The 17501-nt window shown below is 46.0% G+C and overlaps 1 protein-coding gene across 4 annotated transcripts in view; it reads left to right on the top strand.

The window, feature by feature from the left end:
* The window catches only part of hsdl2 (hydroxysteroid dehydrogenase like 2), a 127651-nt gene that overhangs the window by 36502 nt on the left and 73648 nt on the right, over positions 1-17501 (top strand). For all 4 annotated transcript variants that reach the window (XM_078214075.1, XM_078214073.1, XM_078214072.1 and 1 more), the window contains one exon: positions 2167-2330. In XM_078214075.1, the coding sequence (XP_078070201.1) occupies positions 2167-2330 (164 nt within the window). The remainder of the gene's footprint in view (positions 1-2166; positions 2331-17501) is intronic.

A 17501-nucleotide genomic window follows, 5' to 3' on the forward strand; every position in this document is an offset into this window, starting at 1 on the left:
AGTGAGGGAGAGATTATTGCGGCAACCAGTTCACCAGATTCTCTATCTCATTCCTGTACTCTGTCTCGTCATTGTTTGAGATCCGACCCACTACAGTGGTGTTGTCAGCAAACTTGAAAATCGAATTGGAGGGGAATTTGGCCACACAGTCATAGGTGTATAAGGAGTAAAGTAGGAGGCTGAGAACACAGCCTTGTGGGTGCCGGTGTTGAGGATGATTGTGGATGAGGTGTTGTTGCCTATTCTTACTGATTGTGGTCTGTGAGTTAGGAAGTTCAGAATCCAGTTGCAGAGGGAGGTGCCAAGGCCCAGGCCATGGAGTTTGGAGATGAGTTTCGTGGGAATAATAGTGTTGAAGGCTGAGCTGTAGTCAATGAATAGGAGTCTGGACATAGGTGTCCTTGTTACCTAGGTGTTCCAAGGTTGAGTGCAGGGCCAGGGAAATAGCGCCTGCTGTGGACCTGTTGCGACGGTAGACAAACTGTAGTGGATCCAGGTAGTCCGGGAGGCTGGAATTGGTTCGTGCCATGACTAGCCTTTCGAAGCACTTTATAATGATGGATATCAGAGCAACCGGCCGATAGTCATTAAGGCGCTGCTTGGTTTTTCTTAGGTACTGGGATGATGGTCATCTTCTTGAAGCAGATAAGGACCTCAGATTGTTGTCAGTGTTGTAGGGTTTCTACGATTCCATGAATTTCATGGGAACCCACCTCTATGTTGGAAATAGTAACCCTGTGATCAGCAAGCTGTCTACCCCTCGATGATAGCAAAGGTTGTGGAAACCGGGCTTATTCTATTTAGCAAAGGGGAGACTTTGAAGTTTCAAAAACTGATGAAAGGCAATGTAGTTAAAATTTTAAAGAGCTGTTTAAAACTCCGCTGTTAAGTAGGCAGTTTGTTAGAGGATTGATTTTGAACATTGTGTTCTCACCTCTGGATGCTGGGTTTAAGTGTGGCCCAGAATTTTGGGATGAAAGTGCATTTGAGGAGAAGCAAGATGAACACATAAAGGGAGAAAGAAATCGGTCTTGTTGGTTGGGATCAGATGAAGATGGATGGGAGGATACTCATGTGGAACAAAAACACCAGCATGGACTCGTTGCGCTGAATGGCCTCTTTCTGTGTCATAAATTGTCATCTTTTGACAAACACATTGTGCAAAAAGTAAGTTAAAGTTTATTAGTGTCACAAATAGGCTTACATTAACACTGCAATGAAGTCACGGTGAAAATCCCCAAGATGCCACATTCTGGTGCCTGTTCGGGTACACTGAGAGAGAATTTAGCATGGCCAATGCACCTAACCAGCACATGATGTGGAGATGCCGGCATTGGACTGGGGTGGGCACAGTAAGAAGCCTCACAACACCAAGTTAAAGTCCAACAGGTTTATTTGGTTACACAAGCTTTCAGAGCGCTGCTCCTTCATCAGGTGAATGATGAACTCACTGTGAGTGATCACTCACCTGAGGAAGGAGCGGCGCTCCGAAAGCTTGTGCTACAAAATAAACCCGTTGGACTTTAACTTGGTGTTGTGAGACTCCTTACTGTGCCTAACCAGCACGTCTTTCGGACTGTGGGAGGAAACCAGAACACTTGGAGGAAACCCACACAGACAAAGGGAGAATGTGCAGACTCCTCACAGTCACCCTGGAATTGAAACCGGGTCTCTGGCACTGTGAGGCAGCATTTGATTTGATTTGATTTATTATTGTCACATGTATGCGTATATAGTGAAAAGTATTGTTTCTTGTGCGCTATACAGACAAAGCATACCGTTCATAGAGAAGGAAAGGAGAGGGTGCAGAATGTAGTGTTACAGTCACAGCTAGGGTGTAGAGAAAGATTAACTTAGTGTGAGGTAGGTCCATTCAAAAGTCTGATGGCAGCAGAGAAGAAGCTGTTCTTGAGTCAGTGCTAACTGACTCAATTAAGCACTGTGCCACCGTGCTGCCAGTGGCTTGTGTCTGAAAGATGGATGCTTTTGGCGGCGCGGGGTGGGGAAGGGGGGAGGCTTTACATTAAGGGGGGGTTGTGGGGGTGTACTGTTCCCATCAAACTGCTGAAACAAGAAAGAGATTTAAAAAAAAATAAAAAGTGTGCACTCTCTTTCAAAATCTGAACAAAGGTTCTGATGAATTTCTCCCCTCATATCCCATTTCAGGAAACTCGCAGGACGTACTCTCTTTATCACAGGTGCCAGTCGTGGCATTGGCAAAGCGATCGCCTTGAAGGCAGCCAAAGATGGTGCTAATGTTGTGATTGCCGCGAAAACCGCACAAACACACCCCAAATTACCGGGCACAATATACACTGCGGCAGAGGAGAGTAAGTATATTGGTTACTTTGGGTTTAGTAAGAGGGGAGTAGAATACAGAAGCAAGGAGATCACGTGGAACTGTGTAAAGAACGAAAGACTTGCATTTACGTTGCACAGTCCATGACCACTGGACATCTCAAAGCTCTCTACAGACAACGTGTGTGTGTTCGCTCCCCGTGTCTGCGTGGGTTTCTTCTGGGTGCTCTGGTTTCCTCCCACAGTCTGAAAGACGTGCTGGTTAGGAACATTGACCCGAACAGACGCTGGAGTGTGACGATTAGGGGAATTTCACAGTAACTGCATTGCAGTGTTAATGTAAAGCTTGTGACTCGCAAATAAACTTTACTTTGGTTAGACCTTAGCTCGAGTGTTGTGGATAATTCTGGGCACGCACCTCAGGAATGATGTAAAGGCCTTGGAGAGGAGATTTACGGGGATGTTACTGGGGACGAGGACTTCAGTTTTGAGGAGAGATTTTTTGCAAAGGATCTGTTAATACTGATTGAAAACACTGGGCCAAATAAAATAGTGAGATGGACATCTTTAGCGATAGTCTGGTTCAGCGTGCTGTATTCTTACAACTCTGCACCTATCCCATGTATTGTGGAGGAGACGGTGGTATTGTCACTGGACTAGTCGTCCAGAGGCCCAGGCTAATGCTCTGGGGACAGGGATTCAAATCTCCATCACAGCAGTTGGTGGAATTTAAATTCAATTAATAAATCTGGAAAATAAAACTAGTGTCCGTAATGGTGACCGTGGCAACCATCAATGATTGTTGTAAAAGCCCATCTGGTTCACTAATGCCCTTTAGGGAAGGAAATCTGCCATCCTTACCTGGTCTGGCCTACATGTGACTCTAGAGCCACAGCAATGTGGTTGACTCTCAACTGCCCTCTGAAATGGCCGAACGAGACACTCAATTCAAGGGCAATTAAGGATGGGTAACAAATGCTGGCCCAGCGAGCGACGCCCATGTCCCAGGAAAGAATAAAGCGAAAAGAAATCTATCCTGCGGGGTGACAAAAGGAGAAAAGTGTTTCGTAATTATCTGAGGTGGTGAGCCCAGATCAGAGCTGGGTGCTGAGCGGAGGTGAGGTCTTGTTCTTGGAAGCAGGGATGGAGAATTGGCTACCTATCAAATGAAATTGTCAAACCTCTTCCATTCCCCCTGCCCCCTCAGTTTCCCTTCCTACCAGTTGCCCCCGGCTCCCCTGCTTTAGGCTGAATTATCCCATGAACTGGGTGAGACCTTGAAGGAAAAGATGTTTGTCTGTTGCCACAATTAGTTATTGAGAAAGCTGCATCATAACTGATGCAGACAGAGAATTTACCCACAGTGTCACACAGTGATATGAAATACACACACACACATGCTGCAAAGATTTGATAACTAAACTCTGTCAGTGTCTGACATCTGCTGCAGGCATAATTACACCTCCTCAACACCATCAGCACAAACTGTGCCTGTGTCTGATAAGAGTCCAAGGTCTTTTTGTCTTGTGGGCCTCTCGGGCACATTCCGTGAAGCAAGAAAGAAAGTTGAAATGAATGTTACCCCTTAACGTGCATTTATCTCCAGTACAGAGCAGCTTCCAACCTCTCCCAGCTCCTTGCAGAACCCATTTGAGCTTCCGATTTCTGCCTGAATCTATCTCTCAGCACTCTGGCCATCTGCATTGATGTTCCAAAAGGCAGTTAGGAGACTCGAAAGCAGATGCTTTGCTATTCCATACATTTATGGGGAAGCTAGATTTTGTGAGAAGGAAAGCAATGGAATGATTTGCTCACAGGGTGAATTGAGGAGGAATTCACACCCTTTATTCTCTCTATGGACTGCCATTAGCAGCCTTTCCCCTTGTTTCTGTGGCTGTGACTCATCTTTCATTCCCTCACCCCCGCAGTATAAACATCTCCCACTTTCTCTGCCTTTTAGCTTTGACAAAGGATCATCTGGACTCGAAACGTCAGCTCTTTTCTCTCCTTAAAGATGCTGCCAGACCTGCTGAGATTTTCCAGCATTTTCTCTTTTGAATTGAGGAGGTAACTTGTTCAGAGCACAAACATCAACCCAGACCAATTGAGCTGAACAGCCAGTTTCTGTACTTTAATCATAGAATGTCTACAGTGCAGAAGAAGCCATTTGGCCCATCGAGTCTGCACCGACTCACTTGTCAGAGTATCTTACCCAGGCCCTTTCCCTCACCTTTGACTTTGACAAAGGATCATCTGGACTCGAAACGTCTTTTCTCTCCTTACAGATGCTGCCAGACCGGCTGAGATTTTCCAGTATTCTCTCTTTTGGTTTCAGATTCCAACATCCGCAGTAATTTGCTTTCATCCTTTTCCCCCACCCTATCCCTTAACCCTGCACATTTACCATGGCTAATCCATCTAACCTACACATCTTTGGACACTAAGGGTCAACTTAGCATGGCCAATCCACCTAATCTGCACCTCATTGGAGTGTGGGAGGAAACCGGAGCACCCAGGGGAGAATGCGCAATGTACTGTTCTACATAATAGTTTTTATCTTTTCACGTTTTCCCGGGATGTGGGTGTGGTTTGCAAGAGGAGCATTAGTATACATCATCCTTGAGGAGGTGACATCTTGAAGCAGTACAGTCGATGTGGTAAAGGTTTCCCCAGTAAGGAGTCTAACAACATCAGGTTAAAGTCCAACATTGGACTTTAACCTGGTGTTGTTAGACTCCTCACTGTGTTTACCCCAGCCCAACGCCGGCATCTCCACATCATAAAGGTTTCCCCACAGTGCTGTTAGGTAGGGCGTTCCAGGATCTAAAACCAGCAATGGCAAAGTCAAGACGTGTGAAAGGATTCAAGAGAAAGGTGGAGTGATTGATGTTCCCATACATGTGCTGCCCTTGTTGCTCTCGGCCGTAGAGGCTAAAGCTGCTTGAGGTGCAGTGTGCTACACATCAGTTTCTGCACTTCCTTCACTGTTTTCGCGGCTGTAGCAAATAATGGGCTCTTCCACCAGCAACATTTTTCTGATGTTAATCCACTTCAGAAATGTCACTTGGTCTTCCAGCGGAAGCAGCTCCGTTTAAAAAAAAACACAGAGTTTTGGTTTAGGATTGACATCTCTCCTATGATGTTTGCATGTTGAGATTTTTCTGCTGATTGTGCAAATTTCCTTTGACCGAAATGCGCCAAGGTTGCTGCGTTGACGGCTAGTATATGCGTAGCCACTAGATCTTCATTTGTTACTGACAAAATGGTCTTCTGAATTCCAGGAAGGGATTGGGTTAACATAAACCATTGTTGGACACCTGATCGCAACCATAAAGTGGCAATGCAAGATGCCAGGTGCAGGCCGTTCCCCTGTGGTGTGGAGTGCGGTGAATTGGGAGGGGCAAACATGGCTTGAAATGTTTTGGGTTTCACCAGTGGCGGAGTGGGTGAATGCACAGTGGGATGTGCTATGTTGCCGTACACATCAGGGAAGTTTAATCCCTGGCCCATGCTGTGATCTCTGATCTTGGCCAATGAAGTGGTGCAGGTGTTAAAATTAACCTCCTATCTTCCAATGAAGGGGAAAAATTGCTGAGGACTCTTTACTCTTCATCGCCATCGAGGTGATTCCTTTTTTTTAATACTTTTCCAATTCAATCAAATCAAATCCAATTCAGAGTCTCAACAAGTTGAGACATTTCAGATCCAGGCTGACAAGACAGGGCAAGCGACCAAACCACCCTGTCCTGGGCCCGATCTACATGAGCCAAGCTGATTGGAGAAGGGGGAGGTTCCTCCTCCAAGACTTGAGCTCATTTGCATCTTAGCCAAAAGGCCGAGATGCCGCTTTTAAAAATTGCTTCATATGAAACATATGAAGCTTCAATGTAACCTAATGACCTCAACCAAGTGCAGCATCCTCTCCATACTACACTTGATCTTAGCCAAAAGGCCGAGAAGCGAGAGGTGATTCCTTTTTGGAAAGGGTGAAGCTCATGGATGAGTTCCTCCTTTACACTCGTAACATTTAAAAAGCATTTGGGTAAGTATACTGATGGGAAAGGATTAGTGGGATATGGGCCAAATGCGGGCAATTGGGACTAGCTGAGGGCACCATGGTCAGCATGGACCAGTTGGGCCGAAGGGCCTGTTTCCGTGCCGCATTGCTCTGTGATCCTATGACTGGATGGTGGCTGCCTTTTGATCCCGCCACCCCCACCTCTGTAGAATTAAATGGAGCAAACATTCTCTGTCTAGGGTGGCAAAATGGAGGACAGACACTTGAGCGAGGAACTGGAGGGATGGCATTTAAATGAGGACTCTGGTCCTCGGGAAAGAAAGTGGGCGTGTTGCAGGCAGTGGAGAGTGAGGGGAGAGAGTTTGGAAGTGCAGAGTCACAATTGCGTGAGTGTCTTTTTTGCCAAGGTTTGGAGTTAAACAATGTTGCTGTTCTCAGCTGGTTTCAAACAGGAAAAAAAAGTGGGTGAAAGGTTCAATAATTTTGGTGTAGACTCTCGGATAACGGAATGCACTTTATTGCAATGTTTCACATACGATTGCAAATTCCTCTCTCAAAGTGGTTCTGCTAAACTGGTTCACCGAACGACCTTGGCATTCTGATCCTGCTAGTGTCAACTACATTCTGTGAAGGAGGCTATTCAGCAGCTCTGTGATCACTGAGTGAAGGACTTTTTTTTGTATTTGCTTGAAGGGATAAGGTGCATTCCGTTAAATATCCTGCATGTTTGTGGTGGGGGTGGGGGTGAGGGTGAGGGGTGAGAGAGCCTGGTAAGTAGTTAAAGTCGCAAAGAATGTTTTACCAGATCCAATTGAGACATTTATTACCACACTGGCTTGACAGGAATTTGTGCTAAATAGCACCAGGCACACCATCAAGATTAGTAAGAATTCAGCATTCAACCAACAATAGTCAGGATATGTGTAACCTAGTCTTTCTGCTCAACCTCATTCATTTCATAGAACCAGCGAATCCCTGCAGTGCAGAAGGAAGCTATTTGGCCCAACAAGCCTGCACCGCCAACAATCCCACCCAGGCCCTATCACTGTAACCCTGCTAATCCCCCAGACACCAAGGGGCAATTTAGCATGGCCAATCCGCCTAATCCACACATCTTTGGAGTGTGGGAGGAAACCGGAGCACCCGGAGGAAACCCACGCAGACACGGGGAGAACGTGCAAACTCCACACAGACAGTGACCTGAGGCTGGAATTGAACCCGGGTCCCTGGCCGCTGTGAGGCCTCAGTGCGAACCCACTGTGCCACCGTGCCGCCCTGGGTCCCTGGCTGCTGTGAGGCCTCAGTGCTAACCCACTGTGCCGCCACGCCATCCAATTTGAAATTGGAATTTAAGAATCTGAACACAAGATGGTATCTAGCAAAGTTTATTTTCCGCCAATTTTTAAAAATTCTTTATTCTCTCCTCCTGTTTTTCTTTTGGAGGTTGTCGGGGATGTGATCGCCCGAGTGCACGAGGTCAGATATTGAATCTTTGACCGTTTAATCGGGAGAGGTGGGTTCAACCACCTCCTCAAGCAAATTCCCTCCCGTCGCCTGGTCAACAAAGCACTGCAGCAAGGGACTTCTGACCTCTGCACTGCCCAAGAAAATGGGAAGATCCAAATTCCCAAAAGTGGGTGTTAACGTAAGATAGTCACTAATAAAGTCAAGAATCGTAGAATAGAATCATAGAGTCCCTACAGTGCAGAAAGAGGTCACTCGGCCCATCGTGTCTGCACCGACTCTCTGACAGAGTATTTTACCCAGGCCCTCTCTCCCGCCCTATCCCCGTAACCCCACACATTTAGCATGGCCAATCCATCTAACTTCCACATCTTTGGGCACTAAGAGGTAATTTACCCTGGCCAATCCACCTAAGGAATTCAGGAGAAAGTCTGTCACCCAGAGCGTGTTGCGAGAATGAGGAACCTGCTGCCAAGGCAAATAGCTCTGAAGGGGAAGTTAGAAATGTGCATGAGGAAGGAATAGAAGGATATTCTGAGAGGTTTGGGGCTGCAGGAGATATGTGTGCGTGTGTGTGCATGGCATTGACCTGTTGGCCAAAAGTCCTGCTTCCATACTATAATTAATTGTAATTCTACCCATACTTGATGTATGTTATGTTTACTTTTAAACTTGGGCCCCAAACTTTAGGTCTTGCCCAGCTATTCACACTGGACTTGGGGAAAGTGTACCCAAGGAGAGCGTGTGCACACCACATTTGGCAGATATCATTTGGGAAAGCCAGAAGCTTGTCTTAGAGCCTTTACCCGAACTGGTTCCTCTATTTGTCAGACATTTGTCAGGGTGAGGGACAGAATTATATTTAGTAGTGGCATCCACGCCTGCCTGGGAATTCAATCAATCTTTTATTCTTGCCCTTTCATCTGCACCAGAGTTCCTTTAATTCACTCCAATAAGCTGCTGCTATGTCACTTGCAATGGGTTACTTGGCAGTGAGATTTAAGGCATTCTGCCATCCAGTTTTGCAGATAAATCTTTCAATATTTAATCTATGAGCAGCTGTGATATGATCAGAACGACTGTATAAAATCACCATTGTCACTTATTTTTGTCTCCTATTTGAAAACCATTCCAGTGTTTTGCCTTTTCAATGTTGCCCTCCCTTCTTGGGTGGAAATCAAAGTGAAGGAGGTCATTATGTGAATGGAAGATTGCCCATGTATTGTTCCCAGTGGCAGCCTGATCTATTCCCAGTGTTCCTGTATCCTGATCGGATGTTTCCTGCCCATCCCTTACTGTAAGGCTAGTTTTCCTTTTGTTCTTTTTTTATTATTGTGTTCAAGACTAAACCCCCGATTCTTTAGTAATTGTGGCAGAGTTAGAGATGTTTCCACGGCCTCACACACACCTTCCAAGTGTCCCAGCACTCTCTGGGTGAAGAAATTTCTCCTCACCTCAGTCCTTGAAGGTTTACTCCTTATCCTCAAACTATGACCCCCAGTTCTGGACTCCCACACCACCGGGAACATTCTTTCTGAGCCTACTCTGTCTCACCCTGTTGGAATTTTATAAATTTCCATGAGGTCCCCTCTCACTCTTCTAAACTCCAGTGAATACAATCCTGAGTGACTTATTCTCTCCTCATATAACAGACTGAGTGAAACCACGTTTTCCCCTTATTTCTTTCAATTTCTTACACGGTATTTGCCGTTCTCTACATTGAGGAGACCAAATGCAGACCGAGTGATCACTTTGCGGAACACCTCCACTCAGTCCACAAGCTTGCTCCTGCTCTGACCTTCCTGTCCTTGGCCTGCTGCATTGTTTCAGTCAGGTTCGAGGTGCAGCACCTCATTTTTCAACTTGGAACTTCACTGCCTTCTGGACTCAACATTGAGCTCATCAACTCCAGCTCATTGTGTCTCATTTATTTGTTCATTTTGCATTCAGCCAGCTGCTATCCAGCCATTCACAGCCCCATCTGGATGCATCTTTACATTAGGTTTACGTTGCTTCCCTGGCTTAGAGTGGAGATTCCAAAATTGACCCTGAAGATTTGAGACTGTATTCTGCGTCAGTGTAAAGGGAAGTAGAACCGGTGGACAACGAATGGCAGCAACAATTTATATAGAGTCTTTAACATTTTGACTTGAATTTGATTTGATTTATTATTGTCACATGTATTAGCATACAGTGAAAAGTATTGTTTCTTGCATACTGTTCATAGAGAAGGAAACAAGAGAGTGCAGAATGTAGTGTTACAGTTATAGCTAGGGTGCAGAGAAACATCAACTTAATGCAGGGTAGGTCCATTCAAAAGTCTGATGGCAGCAGGGAAGAAGCTGTTCTTGTGTTGGTTGGTCCGTGACCTCAGATTTTTGTATCTTTTTCCCGACTGAAGAAGGTGGTAGAGAGAATGTCCGGGGTGCGTGGGGTCCTTAATTCCCCCCCATACATAGAAACATAGAAAATAGAAGCAGGAGTAGGCCATTCGGCCCTTCGAGCCTGCTCCGCCATTCATTTTGGTCATGGCTGATCATGAAATTCAACATCCTGATCACGCCTTCCCCCCCCAAATCCCTTGATCCCTTTAGCCCCAAGAGCTATATCTAATTTCCTTTTGAAATTATGCAATGTTTTGGCCTCAACTACTTTCTGTGGTAGTAAATTCCACACATTCACCACCCTCTGGCTGAAGAAAATTTTCCTCACCTCAGTCCTAAAAGGTTTACCCCTTATCCTCAAACTATGAGACCAAATTCTGGATTCCTCCACCATCGGGTACATTCTTTCTGAATCCACCCTGTCTAATCCTATTAGAATTTTATAAGCTTCCAGGAGATCCCCTCTCACTCTTCTAAATTCCAATGAATACAACTCTAACTGACTTAGTCTCTCCTCATATGACAGACCTTGCTCAGATAAGGACACTAAAACTGCACACACTACTCCAGGTGTGGCCTCGCCAAAGCCCTGTCCAATTGCAGTAAAAGATCCCTATTCCTATAGTCAAATCCTCTCACAATGAAGGCCATACCATTGGCTTCATTACTGCCTGCAAAATTGAACATTTGCAAATCAGGCGAAGTAGGATGCCGAGGTGAATAAGGTGATATTAGAAGGGTGAACAAAGACTTGATCAAAGAGGTGGATTTTGAGGAGGGTTGTACAAGAAGTGGAAACACTTGGCAGCAAATTCTACAATATGAGGTGTAGAAAGTGTGCCTTTGTGGAACTCATATTTTGCACTCGAGTGGGAAATAAAAGAAGAAAGGGAGACTTGAATTTCTATTGCGCTTTGCGTGACCACTGGACGTTCCAAATGCTTTACCGCCAGTGAAGTATTCTTGAAGCAAAGTTGCTGTTTTAAGTTAGGAAAGCTGGCGGCCATTTTGTACAAAGCAAGCTCCCAATAACAGAAACGTGATGATCAGCAGATCTGATATTTTATTTTGTGATGTTGACTGAGGGATAAATATTGACTGGAGGAAAGCCTTGATTTGATTTATTATTGTCACATGTATTAACAGACAGTGAAAAGTATTGTTTCTTGCGCGCTGTACAGACAAAGCATACCGTTCATAGAGAAGGAAACGAGAGAGTGCAGAATGTAGTGTTACAGTCATAACTAGGGTGGAGAGAAAGATCAACTTAATGCAAGGCAAGTCCATTCAAAAGTCTGACGGCAGCAGGGAAGAAGCTGTTCTTGAGTCAGTTGGTACGTGACCTCAGACTTTTGTATTTTTTTCCCGACGGAAGAAGGCGGAAGAGAGAATGTCCGGGGTGCATGGTGTCCTTAATTATGCTGGCAGCTTTTCCGGCAGCGGGAAGTATAGACAGAGTCAATAGATGGGAGGCAGGTTTGCGTGATGGATTGGGCTACATTCACAACCTTTTGTAGTTCCTTGCGGTCTTGGGCAGAGCAGGAGCCATACCAAGCTCTGATACAACCAGAAAGAAGGCTTTCTATGGTGTATCTGTAAAAGTTGCTGAGAGTCATAGCTGACATGCCAAATTTCCTTAGTCTTCCCTGCTCCTCTTCGAAATGGGATGCTTTATCTCTTCCTGAGAAAGCAGAAGGATGTTTGACGACAGCATTGCTGACAGTGCAGCACTCCGTCAGTTCTACTATGGAATGCCAAGCTAGATTTTGTGCTCCAGTTTCTGTTGCGGAATTTTGAACTGCAACCTTGTGCGAGTCACAGTGAGGTCTTTATGAATTATTTTAGAATCATTGAATCATAGAATCCCTAGTGTACCGAAGGAAGCCATTTGGCCCATCGAGTCTGCACTGACCACAATCCCACCCAGGCCCTATCCCCATTATCACACGTATTTACCCGGCTAATCCCCCTGATACTAAGAGTCAATTTAACATGGTCAATCAACCGAACCCACACATCAATGGACTGTGGAAGGAGACTGGAGCACCCAGAAGAAACCCATGAGGACACGAGGAGAATGTGCAAACTCAACACAGACAGTTACCCGAGGCTGGAATTGACCCCAGGTCCCTGGCGCTGTAAGGCCTTAGTGCTAGGTGCTGTAAGGCCTCAGTGCTAGGTGCTGTAAGGCCTCAGTGCTAGGTGTTGTAAGGCCTCAGTGCTAGCCACTGTGCCACCATGCCACAATGCATGGTGGAATCATTCGGATAATTAAGCATTTTTACATGCTGGTTCAGTCCTCTGCCTGTCATAGAATCATAGAATCCTACAGCGCAGACGGAGGCCATTTGGCACATTGAGTCTGCACGACCACAATCCAACCCAGGCCCTATCCCCATAACCCCATACATTTACCCTAGCTAGGCCCCCTGATATTAAGGTGCAATTTAGCCAATCCACCTAACCCGCACATCTTTCAGACTGTGGGAGGAAACCGGAGCACCCGGAGGAAACCCATGCAGACATGGGGAGAATGTGCAAACTCCACACAGACACTGACCCAAGTCAGGAATCAAACCCGGGTCCCTGGCGCTGTGAGGCAGTAGTGCTCACCACTGTGCCACCGTGTCGCCTGTCATTGGGAAGTTACAGAAGTATTTGGTTTGAGCTTAACCGATTGTCGATTATGAATAAATGTCTTCATGTTTGTTGGCTGAAGGTGAGGAATGTTGTGTCTCGGGGCCCACGTGAATTATTTATGGAAATGTTTGCTCTTCGTGTTTGTCAGACTTTGACAAGTGAAGGCACGGTGCTCTGTCTGATCATTGTGGAGCTTGAAAACCTGGATGGAATGTGAATTCAGAGTCCCAGTGTACCAATTCCTGTTGTTCAGAGAATGCTAAATATCTTTAAGAGGAGCAAGATGTTCTCTTAGTATTCAGGCCAGCCTCACTCAAAGCAATTTAAACTGATAGTTCAGTGTGAATGTTAGAGATTGTGCAGGGTGGATGACGGGTGAGTGTGCAGGTGGATTGGGAGTTAAGCCTGGTTGGGTCAAGATGGTCGAGGGGTTGGTCATGGGAGGTGGTTGGGAGGAGTCTGGGTCAGGGGGAAGGAGTGGGAGGGATAGTTGGGTTGGGAATAGAAGGGTAAATGCTAGTCAAGGGGATATAGTCACGGGGTTGAAAGGGTTTCTGGGGTGATCAATGGGAATGATTGGAGTGGGGTTAGGGGTGTGGTTCTGCAGTTGCCCAGGAGTTAGACTAGGATTTTTTAATCAAACATATAACCATTCAGGTAAGTCCCATGGAACTGTCCAAAGTCTCCGACTCAACACGGATTCGTAGATTTTGCTGGAGGGTCCCATGGAACAGGAAAATTGCCCATTGGAAGTTCAAGCTTCCTAGCAATTCCCACGAAGGTTAGCATAATAAAGAAACTTTAAAAACACGAGGTCCTGCCACATATCTTGGGTCAAACATCCAGTTTCTGATGATGCAGAGACTGGGAGATCCAGGTCACTTTATTACATCTGAAACACTGTGGGGCATTTCTGAAATGATAAAATGACGTTTCAATACAAGTCCCTCAATCTTTTCTTTCTTGTCCATAATTGGTCTGTTGGACTCATCATAGAATCCTACAATGCAGAAGGAGACCATTCAGCCCATTGAGTATTCTCCAAACACAATCCCACCCAGGTCCAATCCCCATAGCCCCACGTATTTATCCTGCTAGTCCCCCTGACACCAAGGGTCAATCTAGCATGGCCAATCCACCTAACCCGCACATCTTTGGGGTGTGGGAGGAAACTAGAGCACCCGGAGGAAACCCACGCAGACACGGGGAGAACGTGCAAACTCCGCACAGACAGTGACCCAAGCCGGGAATCGACCCCAGATCCCTGGCGCTGTGAGGCAGCAGTGCTAACCACTGTGCCAATTGTTCGATCCAATGTCAAGAGTTCGAAGCATTGTTATGTGCAGCAGTATTGGGGTTACGTACACTCATTACAATCTAATTACGAAACCATCAACACTCAGTACATTTAAACGTACCTCCCAAACCCCTACCACTTGGGACAAAGGCAGCAGATGCATGGGAACATGAACCCTTTCAATTTCCTCACCCAAGTTGTACGCCATCCCAATGTTTACATATAATATCATCCTTCAATGTCACTGGGTCAAAATCCAGGAACTTGTTCCCTAACAACACTGCGAGCGTACCATTACCACAGGCACTGCAACGGGTCAGCAAAGGGTAACAATCGCTACATTGAAGGAGGTTAAGGATTGACAATAAATGCTGGCCTTGCGAGGGAAAACACAGTCCGAAGTCTCACAACACCAGGTGAAAGTCCAACAGTAGCACAATACTACCAAATAAACCTGTTGGACTTTAACCTGGTGATGTGAGACTTCTTACTGTGTTGACCCCAGTCCAACGCCGGCATCTCCACATCTTGTGAGGGAAGCCCAAGTAGGAATTGAGGGACAAAATAAATATGTGAGAAAGTTTCACATCAAAAAAGCAAGTATGTCAGTTTTGAATTCACGTTGAGTTAAATGCCGTTCCTGTTTTCAATGAGGATGTTTATCGAATGGAGACTGATTCACCTTTTGTCTGTTCTGACTGACATTTCCCTCCTTGTGACAATCAATGTCACAGAAACTTAGAATCCCTACAGTGCAGAACGAGGCCAGAACGTTTGGCCCACCGAGTCGGCACCAACAACAATCCCACCCAGGCCCTATCCTTCTTACCTCACGTATTCACCCTGCCAGTCCCCCTGACACTAAGGGACAATTTAGCATGGCCAATCCACCTAACCTGCACATCTTTGGACTGTGGGAGGAAACCGGAGCCCCCGGAGGAAACCCACGCAGACACGGGGAGAACGTGCAAACTCCACACAGACAGTGATCCAAGCTGGAAATCGAACCCGAGTCCCTGGCGCTGTGAGGCAGCAGTGCTAACCACTGTGCCACCGTGCCGCCCCATCATATTTAAGTTTCCCATTGCAATGGTGCATTTTCTGCCACATGTCAAGAGTTCGAAGCATTGTTATGTGCAGCAGTATTGGGGTTACGTACACTCGTTACAATCTAATTACGAAACCATCAACACTCAGTACATTTAAACGTACGTGGCCAGGTTAAAAATTGCCCCTTAGAGTCTGAAGATGCGTAGGTTAGAGGGATTAGCGGGTAAATATGTGGGGGTAGGGCCTGGGTGGGATTGTGGTCGGTGCAGACTCGATGGGCTGAATGGCCTCCTTCTGCACTGTAGGGTTTCTATGATTTCTATGATTTCATAATTCGCACTCATCTCCTTTGGGCGTCAGGATTTGCCTGGCAAATGATTTGCTGAACTGGCTTCGCCATGGTAGTCTGGTCTGGGCGTCGACTGTGAAGTCAGTGATGCAGCCAGAGTTGGTAGTTAAATCACTGGTTAAGTTAGAGGAACTAGTTTGCAATTAAGGTAGTGCCTGACAGGACCTCCCAAAGCCCAGTACAACCAATGAGGTATCGTTTGAAGTATAGTTAGCATGTCATGTCGGAATCATGGCAGCCAATTTGTGAACAGCAAGCTCCCACTAACAGCAATGAGACAATGACCAGATCGTCTGTTTTCGTGATGCTGGTTAAGGGGTAAATATTGGCCGGAACACAAACTTCTGGCAACTAATTGCCAAGTATTATCATTCAAATCTCTGTGCACAGAAAACCTAAAGTTTATTTATTAGTCACAAGTAGGCTTACATTAACACTGCAATGAAGTTACTGTGAAAATCCCCTAGTCGCCACACTCTGGCACCTGTTCGGGTACACTGAGGGAGAATTTAGCCCGGCCAATGCACCTGAGAACCTGCTGTTCCAGTCACAACATTGGAGCAATCTTTCTGTAGATTTCTCTGTCAACAAAAATGTCAAATGCGCAACATTTTGAGTATTACATTTTTCTGGTGGTGGCGGTGTGTGTCACAGTTCACTTGGAGTCTGGGTTGCTGTGGCGACGTGCTCTTTTACATGCGTGTTGTAGCCTGGAGCCTCTGGACAGTGATGGTGGAGGCTCCAATTTCTTTCCATCACACGGCTGGCCTGGAATCTCTCCCACTCTTGCTGCCATTGGCGTGTTTGGAAGGATATCCAGGTTGATACTCAACCTGTTTGGCCACATTATAAACACTCCTTCCTTGACCATCAGGTCCTGGAGTGAGACTCGAACTGGAAGATTTGGGCTGAGAGGCAGGAACACTATCACTGTCCACTGCGCCAGAAGACATACGGTTACATTTTGTGTACCCTCTCAATTCAGTCAATTAAAAATGTATTTGAAGGCACAGAATCCGTAAGTCACCATGATTAGGGCCAGAATTCTCTGGCCGTTCACGCTGGCGGGATTCTCCGGTCCCGCCGGCAGCATACCCCCGCCTGTGGGTTTCCCGCCGCTAGCAAACAACACACCACCTCTCGCCAGTGGGAAACACGTTTGCACTGTCTGCACTTCCCTCTGCCTCGGAAAAGCAGCCGGCATAATCAAAGACCCTACGCACCCCGGACATTCTCTCTTCCACCTCCTTCCGTCAGGAAAAAGATACAAAAGTCTGAGGTCACGTACCAAACAACTCAAGAACAGCTTCTTCCCTGCTACCTACCTCGCATTAAGTTTATCTTTCTCTACACCCTGGCTATGACTGTAACACTACATTCTGCACTCTCTCCTTTCCTTCTCTATGAACGGTATGCTTTGTTAGTATAGCGCGCAAGAAACAATACTTTTCACTGTATACTAATACATGTGACAATAATAAATCAAATCAAAGAATCTCATCCTAGATTCCTGCCTAAAGCAATCTCGGACTATTTATAGCTGGCTATTTTATCCTTGGGTGTTGCTTCTTTTTTGGCTTGTCCTTCCTGTTTTTCTAAAAATTTGTTCTATTTTCCTGTCGTTCTGACATCTCTGTTACATTTGATGTACAAATTTTGCCACATTGCTGTGAGGTCAAGATATTTGCGTTTTCCTCTCTGGTCAATCTTTTCCACGTTCCCTCCCTCCCCCGCTCTTTCTCAGGAAGAGAGTGTTTTTGGCGGAATGGAAATTCGACAAACTGATCTTCAGGAAGTTGTATATTACACCCGGAAGGAAAGCGAGAGAGAGAGAGGCCATGTGAAAACAAAACACACCTTCCACAAACACTAGGAAGGAACTGGTTCGGCAAGTTAATCTGCTGAAACTGTACTTCAGCAGTGGGCTGTTTTATTCCACTCAGCCGCCAGCTGTGAGCTGAGTGAGAAAACCTAGAGAAAGTCAGAAGATTGATGAGATGT

This window comes from Mustelus asterias, chromosome 6 (genome assembly GCF_964213995.1).
Source record: "Mustelus asterias chromosome 6, sMusAst1.hap1.1, whole genome shotgun sequence".
Classification (NCBI taxonomy): Eukaryota; Metazoa; Chordata; class Chondrichthyes; order Carcharhiniformes; family Triakidae; genus Mustelus; species Mustelus asterias.